The sequence below is a fragment of the Trematomus bernacchii genome, unplaced genomic scaffold, assembly GCF_902827165.1.
Source record: "Trematomus bernacchii unplaced genomic scaffold, fTreBer1.1, whole genome shotgun sequence".
NCBI classification, from domain to species: domain Eukaryota; kingdom Metazoa; phylum Chordata; class Actinopteri; order Perciformes; family Nototheniidae; genus Trematomus; species Trematomus bernacchii.
This window is the reverse complement of record NW_022987568.1, coordinates 400,001-410,000: the sequence shown is the minus strand read 5'-3', so window position 1 is coordinate 410,000 and position 10,000 is coordinate 400,001. Positions and strand designations below refer to the sequence as shown.

The 10,000-nt window shown below is 44.4% G+C and overlaps 2 protein-coding genes across 2 annotated transcripts in view; one reads left to right on the top strand and one right to left on the bottom strand.

The window, feature by feature from the left end:
• LOC117479113 (growth hormone secretagogue receptor type 1-like) overlaps positions 1-2,366 on the top strand; it is a 6,120-nt gene extending 3,754 nt beyond the window's left edge. The window contains exons 3-6 of the mRNA XM_034126134.1: positions 273-822; positions 859-1,110; positions 1,777-1,868; positions 2,187-2,366. Coding sequence (XP_033982025.1) covers positions 273-822; positions 859-1,110; positions 1,777-1,868; positions 2,187-2,366 — 1,074 coding nt within the window. The remainder of the gene's footprint in view (positions 1-272; positions 823-858; positions 1,111-1,776; positions 1,869-2,186) is intronic.
• Positions 2,367-5,522: 3,156 nt separating this feature from the next.
• The window catches only part of LOC117479098 (deoxyribonuclease-1-like), a 9,594-nt gene continuing 5,116 nt past the window's right edge, over positions 5,523-10,000 (bottom strand). Inside the window, exons 7-9 of the mRNA XM_034126111.1 lie at positions 9,858-10,000; positions 9,684-9,777; positions 5,523-7,147 (exon numbers count right to left, since the gene is read on the bottom strand). The exon at positions 9,858-10,000 is cut by the window's right edge and continues 12 nt beyond it. Coding sequence (XP_033982002.1) covers positions 6,947-7,147; positions 9,684-9,777; positions 9,858-10,000 — 438 coding nt within the window. The 3' untranslated portion in view covers positions 5,523-6,946. The remainder of the gene's footprint in view (positions 7,148-9,683; positions 9,778-9,857) is intronic.

Genomic DNA, 10,000 nt, shown 5'->3' with positions numbered 1-10,000 from the left:
GTTGATGTAGAAGAGACATGAAGAAGAGGGGACACATGTTGATGTAGAAGAGACATGAAGAAGAGGGGACACATGTTGATGTAGAAGAGACATGAAGAAGGGGATTTTGCACAATAGGGGACCTTTAAGGTATGTCTCAGTGAAACTGTGTACGTCCTGCAGTTGGCTCCACCCTGCTTTCCTCTTTTTTATGATAATATTGTTGAAATCTGCAGAAGTTCTTCAGAAATAAAGCTGTAACCGAGCGTACGTGATTGTTGTGTGTCTTCCAGCTCTGGAGACCCAGCCCCTGGTATTTAGGAGACGTGGCCTGTAAGCTCACCATGTTCCTGTCCGAGTGCTGCACCTTCTGCACCATCCTCCACATCACCTTCCTGTCGCTGGAGAGGTACCTGGCCGTCTGCTGGCCCATCACAGCCAAGACCCTGGTCACACGGCGCAGAACGAGGGCTCTGATTGGCTGCCTGTGGCTCGGGGCGGCCGTCAGCGCAGCGCCAGTGTTGGTCATGGTGGGAGTGGAGGAAGTTGGGAGGGAGGAGCTCATCGGATGGGGGGAGAGCGGAGGGTGGGAAGGAGAAAAGGAAGGAGCGTTAGGTGGAGCGGAAAGAGGGAGTGGGCACTGGGCCTCAATGGACGGAGGGTTGGAGGGAATACACTGGGGAGAAAAGATAGCAGAGAAAGAAGTGGGAATAGAGGAAAGAGATGAGAGGAAACATGGTGGAGGAGAAAGAGGGAGTGGATACTCAATGATAGGATTGGAGGGAAACATTTTGGGAGAAAAGAAAGTGGAGAAAGAGGAAAGAGATGAGAGGAAACATGGAGGTGGAGGGAAAATAAAACAAGAAGAAGAGGTGGAAGCTGAGCGTCAAAATAAAATGAAAGAAGACGAGGGCGGAGGAAAAGGAGAGACGGATAAAAGAGAGTGTCGCTTTACGCATTACGCCGTCACCTCCGGCCTGCTGTCGGCCATGATCATCGTCTCCAACCTGTACTTCCTGGTGCCGCTGTGCATTCTGGGATTGGTCTACAGCCTGATTGGACGCACGCTGTGGCTGCGTCCTCAAAGCAGCCGCCGAGACCAGAGTCACCGGCACACGGTCAAAATGCTGGGTGAGAAACACACCCCGACACACACCGTCAGCACTTTATTACAACACAAACACACAGAAAGCGGTGCTCAGATTGATCACATTTGTTTATAACATTTAGGTCCTTTTTCAAGTGGGACATTTTGTTGCAACCCCATTTTCCGTCTTGTCCACATGACAAAATGGGTATGATTTCAGATGTGTACAATCTCTTTGTAACGCTCGTCCCCTCACTAAAACAGAACTATCTTGGGAAACTGAATTTGGGTCAAACTTAAGGCTGAGTTCTGGGATGCAGATTGTACGAGAATGTATTCATCAATATCTTCCATTGTCTCAATTGTGAACCTGTATGATTGAACCTGTCTGAAATCAGAGTTTGTTTCCCTCTAAACTGAAGGTGGACTTAACGTGGCAACTGGGAGGTGGGGTTTAAGAATGAGAGGCGTGGCTTTAGTCTTACAGGCGGGCTTTACAAATCAGAGGCGTGGCTTAGGTCTGAGAGGCGGGGCTTGATATCAAGGGTGGGTTTAAGTTTGGAATAAACGTCTCAAAATGTTGAACCAGTTCTCTTTAAACAGTTATTGTGGGGTTGGGTTTTGGTCCTGATGGATGTTTAAAACTGTCAATGATTAATAATGAGTCTATCATCCTCTTCCTCGTCCTCCTCCTCCTCTTCCTCCTGCAGGAGTCATCGTCCTGGCCTTCGTCCTCTGCTGGCTGCCCTTCCATGTGGGTCGGACCATGTTCAGTCTTTCTCTGGGCACCAGTTCGGACAGACAGGAAACACACACAGATACACACTCGGAGATGAACACACACTCTGATACTGAACCATTCAACCACTCAGACTCAGTTGGAATATCCTGCGACATCTGTAGAAACACCAACACACACACTGACACACACACTGACACACACACTGACACACACACTGACACACACACTGACACACACTTCGGCGCACAATCTGAAGATATGAGCACAGACGTATATTCAAACACATACGATCTGTACAACGATAACACACACAACGACACAGGCTTCAACCGTACATACTCTGACACACACTCGTATTTTCTCTACCATCTGTCTCAGTATTTTAACCTGGTGTCCTCCGTCCTCTTCTACCTCAGTGCCGCCGTCAACCCTCTTCTGTACAACCTCATGTCAGCCAGGTACAGACACGCTGTACAAAGCCTCGTCCACACACACTCTCACACACCTTCACACCGTCCGCGCACACTCACAGCACGACACTCCACCACCACTTCGTAAGGGCAAATACCGAACGCACGGAAATACTGTAGAAGCAAAACACTGCATGCAAAAAAACACGTAACCCTCCTGTCGTGTTCGGGTCAAATCTACTACTTTCATCAATCATAAATATTGTGTTTTACATTTGGGTGACCCTAGATTATGTTCATCCATCAGATAGTACACACACGACGAGAAAAGGTTATTTTGGAATACATTTCAGTGTCTATTCTTTATATATTTACTGCAGTTATTCATAACCCGTAGTCTGAGACATCTTAAAGGTGATAAAAAACACTTGGTGATGATTCATGGTGTTTGTGTTAATGTAAGAGCAGTTAGAACAGACCAGGGGAGAAACGAACACAACAGGAGGGTTAGATTAACCTCTTTGTAAATAAATGTACACTTGGCATAAGTAATGACCATATACTGTAAATCAGGGGCTCTTAAACTTGTTGGGGGAATATAAGGCCCCCCTCTTAATGTTAAACACCATTTAGATTAGATTCAACTTTATTGTCATTGCACATCGAAATGCAGCTTAGCTTGTGTGTTCTTAAATGCCATTTATACTGATGTATTCAAAGACTTTTCAATTTCCCAATGGTCTGTTATTCCCAAATGAAATTTGAAATGGATTGTACTTATAAATCTCTTTATCAGGTCTTCTCGACCCCTCAGAGCTCTTTACAAACTACGAGTCATTCACCCCTCATTCATGCAGAGCAGCACCACTTGCTCTAGGGAAGCTAACACACACACACACACACACACACACACACACACACACACACACACACACACACACACACACACACACACACACACACACACACACACACACACACACACACACTCACACACACACACTCACTCACACACACACACACACACACACACACACACACACACACTCACACACACACACACACTCACTCACACACCACACACACACACACACACACACACAACACACACACACACTCACACACACACACTCACACACACACACACACACACACACACACACACACACACACACACTCACTTTCAATGACAGAGCACAACTTTATATGTTATGGAATATAACGACGCGGTTGAAAGTCCCAGTATACTGACATATATTCAAAGTTTAGCGTAAAGATACAATAGGTCTTAATTGCCTCATTAGTCATGTGTTTGACAACATTACTGACAGCATCGGGAATATATATAACAAATGTTTTTGAATACAGATACTTAATATGCTTGCGAATAAATATGGAATTAACTGCACGTTTTAAATGTTTATTTTAGTATAGGGCTACCCTGTTATTTACACGTGTTTGTGCCCTGAACGCACAGCAGCCGTTGTTACCTGTGATTTACATTTGACTTATGAAGCTGTTCCTTTGCTATGGTTGGCCATTTAATATGTATTGATGTTGTTATTCTTTGCTTTTCCTGCTACTGTATGAATAGTTAAAATGTCAGCCAAGCATATTGTGGCCTTGCTTGCTTAAAGGTACCCTGACATCTAAAATACATATTTCCCATTTGATGTATTTCTGCATATTAATTAGATCATTTAGGGTGAATTTTGGGGAGAAGTCGGCCTTCATTAGACGGCACTTAAAGAAAAATTGTTCCTACACAAAACTGCAGCAAGCTCTGTGGATTATCTCAAGGATCCTGGTCAGGATTTCTGTGAAAGAGACATGTTTGTTGAGTTTCTCAAACTGGTTCTAAAGAAGATTGTTAAATAACAATACAGGTTAAAGTAAAAGGTATTTAAGATGTTTGTGTGTCCCTTTAAAGAAGAGGTTTGCATTGCTTGTGTAAATAATATATTGAATGATAGCTGATTGTGTTCAACAATAAATAAACTCAAATCTGTCGCCAAGTCTTTGTCAACGTCCTACTTTGTTACGGTGGACACCAGACACCAGGAGCAGGAGCGCTCACTTGGATCAAACTGAGAACTCAAGGCTCAAAAGGCTCAAAACACAAAGAGACAAACAAAGAATACTTAGTCACGAGGGATGGATAGCAGACTCGGTATGACGAGAAAAGACGAACAGGCGATACTGCAAACCATCACCCTCTAGGTTTATAAAAATCATTTAAATATTGTACTACGATTAGAAAGAACAAGCCACACGCCAGACAGTCAATTAAGCTCAGTGATATTATTTATGTTCATTGTTTACCAAGTACATCCAAGTTATCACACACACACACACACACACACACACACACACACACACACACACACACACACACACACACACACACACACACACACACACACAGGGAACAGGGCTATCATTGTGATTCATGGTTTCATATGTGTTAATGTGTTTTGACGTAATACAATATTACAGGTCCTGGTTTCTCAGACCGTGATTTCAATGCTTTTATTTGATTCTCACTTTCATCACCTCTGGTTTCCCCTGTGTTTGTGTCTCTGTCTGCCCGCAGGGAACACCTCACAATGGATTTGTTGGACAGATTGTCCTCAGGCTCAGGGACAATTGATTTGATTGTGTCGGTAACCCGAGCTATTTCTGCCATTAGATCAACCCTTTATTTAAGTATGTATACAGGCGGTATATATGAAATACAGACTTGATGACAAACCATAACAATATCAGAAATGTTTTTAAAAAAGAAGATATTTATATATCTTATATTACTTTACATTTAGCTGACGCTTTGATCCAAACCATGAACATAAATATAGGTGCTCAAGCTCCCTTAGGGGTCTATCAGATTTGAGTAGCTACTGTTTCGACCAAAACAAAGATTGTTAAAGGATGTTATATCCTGCTTTATCTAAAAATATGTTTCTTTGCAACCGTACCAACTCTGGGTTTGGTTTAAGAAGCAGGGAAACATTGTGTTTAAATCATTGATACGGTGTTGACTCACTGCAGGCAACATGCCGCTGTGTCCTTGAAGACACTTCACCCTAATGTGCTCCTGTGAGTATTGTCCACAGCATTCATGATGTCTAATGTATGTAATATGTCATTTAAAGCGCTTTGAGCATCTGGAAAAGCGCTAAAATACATGTAATGATGTAAGTGCTGATACCTTCTGTGTTACATACACACAGTTTAACTCCTGCCACTAAAGACTATATTACATACAAGTGAGTGACATTTCAAAAAAGACAAGTTTGCAATGAAATAATTCGGCATTTCTTAATTTTTTTTAATTCTTTTTCAAAGCTGCATGGTTGCCAGAAGAACTCTATATTCCAACCTGTGGGCCGCGCCACCCCAGTGGTTTGCGAAGGCATTGCAAGTGGGCCGCCACATTTTTTTAAAAACATTTTTTAATTTTGTACCAGGGTAAAGACACAAACATGGACATAACAATAACATATAGGAGATGACATTCCCATCTCAGACAAAAACAAAACAAAAACAGAAGAAATAAAGATAGGATCACTTCAACATTTCACAAACAAAACAAAAATAGGTTGAAAACCAAAAACCACCATAAACACAACATGGCATATTTATAGTTACTATAATCCCACTCTTCGTTAGAGCTCATTATTTCCCATGTCATGGCGTGTTCAGCCTTTGATTTTTTGTGGCAATAATTTTTTCCAAAATAAATTGTATTTTTAATCTACTCTTCAAACACCTTAAATTAAGATTACTCCTTGATTGACTTTTCAAAAAAAAGTATTTTAGCCAGAAGAATAGTTGTATTTATTAACTGTGTGCATCTTGTGTCTTCATCTAAAAGCCCAAATACAATATTAAAGGGTGTAAATGTAAAATCAATATTTGCCGCCAAATAATTTGCAAAACATTTAGATTTTTGTGGAAAGATTTTCATTATTAAGATTCTTTTATTTTTTTTAACCTCTTTTCCTTTCTCTTTCTTGATCCTCCTTAGCAACGGTCATTACAGTCCTTGACAGCCAGTGGCGGCGCCAGGGTATGGCTGGGGTAGGCTACAGCCATACCAAGAAATGGTGTTAAAGTAAGCAAATTAAATTAAATAATAAGCAAAATGCTAAATGTTGAGAACACGGCTTGCGAAAATATACGGGTCATGTCCACAACACACAAACTGATCCTGCTGTTACAACAAGTGCACGTTACTGATGCAATATGGATTAGACCATTCGGGGTTATGCTAGAAGAGGGGTGCAAGGAATAGTCTAAGTAGTGGGGAGTTTTATACACTAAAGGTGTGGAAATTCTCTGGCGTTATAATATCAGCGCGGCCGTGGTCAGATCAAAATGCCTCCGAATGCAATTTGAATAGAGTCAGACCTACAGCCAATCAGAGCAACGCAACGTTGGGTCTGCGTCATGCCTTACTGATGAGATCAGTCGGAACCGCCATTCAGTATCCCCATTGGATCTTCAACGTGTCCTATCATACGTCACGTTCACAGTGATCCCTTTTTATTTACTACAAGACAAATGTGCCGTTTTATTTCATACAGTTCCATTTTGATTGAGACAGGGAAATAATCTAAACCTCACGCGTGGCGTTTCACTGTCAAGGGGGGCGATATAGCGTGTATGTAATTACATTGCAAATACTGACTTGAGCACCACCACTGTATGGGTTAGCCCTACCATAGATTACCCAATAAAAATACTCTTGCGCCCCCACTGTTGACAGCGGTTAGCTCGCCTCACAGCATCCAAACCAAACATAACATAGAGAAACCTCTCGTGGTAGGTCTGCTTCCGTCTGGGGGTCTGTGTAGTGGGGGTCTGTGTAGTGGTTCCTGTGGTCCGTAGCTCCACCTCCACAGGGAAATGGTCACTGACGGCAAGTGTCTGAGAGAATAGACAAAAAAAACACTTTAGAAAGTTTCCCCTTGTGGACCAATTTGTTAATTGATACATACATAGCTCAGTTAAACATATAACAGCTGGTTTCTTTGCACAAGGTGGAAAGGAAGCTAATAGCTAACTAGATAATGCATTTCCTGCTGAAAATGCGTGTGAATGCTGTGTACATTTGTAGCAGAATTTTTGTGTACTTTTGGGTCAATAATGTGGCCTTTTTGGCAGATTAACTAAAGGTATGCAGCTGCTGCTCTGAGGAAAGATCAGGCTGAATTTACAATGGGCCTTAATGGAGACATGTTGAAAGTGTTTGTCACTTCATGCCCTCAAGAGGCATTTTGTTAAAAATGTTTGCTTAATTTTTTTAATTTTTCAACGTAGGAGAGGTTTTCCTACGTTTTTCATGAAAAATGATGTCCAAGGAGTGTAGTGTAATCTATCCATCATAAATCTATTGATTAGATTTATGATTCGAAAATTATAAAAGTAGGGTAGACATGTGGATATTATCCGGCTGAACAAAACGTGATCTGTCTCTTAAATTGAGCTATTTTCCAAAATCCTATGGAGAAATGTCGAGGGAACCGGAAGGAGTTTACTTCCGGGTTTTAGGACGGGTCACTGTGGCACTCTGTACACACTCATGTTAAAATCTGCTGGTCACGTGGTGATCCCCCTGGGTCTCCCCCACAGGAGGAGACTCCAGAGGTGGTTCATTCGCCTGCGCATCGACCCTGTGCGTCTGAGGTAAATGTGCTGGAGCTGCTCTCCATTTTGGGGAGTATTCCAGCACTTCGCCCCGTTGCTGTACAATCAAACATGTGTCGCACAGACAACAGGCCACGGCAGCCTACCTCAATCACCAGGGAGGAGTACGATCTGTGCAGCTTCTGAACAGCAGCCAGGCGGCTGAGCACACACACGGTGCTCTCCATCAGAGCAATATATATTCCCGGCGAATTGAACAGAGGGGCTCGCAGAGCGCAGGATCACCCCCCTCTGGGGGTAGACGCGTTTGCACATCGGCCGTGGCCCAGGGTGCTGTTATACGGTTTTCCAACCAGTTCCGCTGACCCCTCGGTTCCCGGACCGAGTGCGGGAGAAGCGGCTATCAGCGGTCCTGATAGCCCCGGAGCGCACAGGAGTGTCCTGGTTTCCATGCCTACAGCGTACGCTGTCAGGCAGACCGTGGGAAGTTCCGTGGCGCGGGGACGCTCTCTCCCAGGCAGAGGGAGCGATCAGCAGCCACCCAGCCGTTTAATGCGAGGAGTACGGAGACTCAGACCTGTGTCACGCACACTGGCGCCTCAGTGGGATTTGGCTTTGGTGTTACACGCACTAAGCAAAGCCCCATTTGAACCTTTAGATCAGGTTCCCCTTAAACTGTTATCAGCCAAAGTAGTAGGCTATTACTTTTGGCTCTATCAGCGAAAAGGGTGAGTGATTTGTCTGCTCTCTCTGTGGCTCCGTCATGTCTCCGGATCCAAGGAGATGGCAGTTCAGCTGTTTTACGCCCTAACCCGGCGCCGTTCCCAGTGCCTGTTTGTGCATTACAGAGAGCGCTCATTCGGGCAGCCTCTGTCTGCACAACGGCTGTCACACTGGCTGTGTGAGGCTGTGTCACAGGCATATGTCTCCTCTGGGGTGGATCCCCCGGAGAACATCAGTGCGCACTCCACCAGAGGAATTTCCTCCTCCACGGCTTTGCACAGAGGAATGTCAGTGGAAGACATTTGCACTGCTGCTTCTTGGTCTTCCCCCTGTTCATTTATTCAATTTGATATGAGGGATGTCTCCCATTCCTCTCTGACACACAGTACGGAGTGTCTTGTCAGAGTGAGTGATGTCAGGGATCCAGCTGTGCGCTCTCCTGCCTGTCAACACACAGAGAGCTGACCTTGTTCCCCCTCTTTTTGTCGCTGGGCAAAGTGTGACCTTCGTCTCTACTTTTTCACAGCGGCAGGTATGTATTATTCCCAGCCTCGTCCCCTCATGGAAAGTGTTCATGTTATGCTATATTCCAGGGACTGTGATGTGCCAGTCGCATGGCGCAATAGGCATGGGTTATTATCTGAGCAGGTGTGTCTGTGCTTCTAGTACCGGGCGGACCCAGTGGGGCGCAGACTACATCTTGCTTCGCCCTTAACCCAATAGCGATAGCCTTAGAGGGCGAAGCCTATACTCATAGAACTGAAGTTACCTACTGTAACTCCAGCTTCTATGAGTATAGGCGTAGCCCTCTAAGTTCTGGGCCCCACTGGCTCCATGAATAGCTGAAGAAAAGTTGTTTGTGTTGTTTGGTAGTGGTGACAGAAAAGGTGGGCTGCGTCAAGCTGGAATACTCACTGAGAAGGCATTGATATTTGTCACCCTGTGACAGTGAGCTGGAGAGACTGCCGTTTGATCCCTCGCCGCGGACACATGCGAACGAGGCAAACTGTTCTTGACCACCACCACACCTTCAGACATTTAAGTACAATGACACTGCAATAAACCTAGTGGGGTACTTGGAAGTTGTTGTTACCTGAGCCTGGGTAAGACCATATTTATTCTTGAAGTTAAAGACGTCAGCGCTGCATGGCACCACTCCATTGTTCATGTCAGTGGTGACGACAATCCTGCAGGAACAGGAAGAGAGGCGTGATTAAGAGTGTGTGTGTGCATGCAAGTTTCTTTATGATTATCTGTGTGTGTCCACCTGTCGTAAGCCTTTTGAGACCCCGACACTGCAGTGTCAACATCGTCATCGATCAGACAGTGGAAGTTGTTGTCGGTGAAGAGGGGGATATTCTGCAAGTCGCTCTTTGTTACATACGTGCCGGCCGCGTTGAAGTCTCCGAG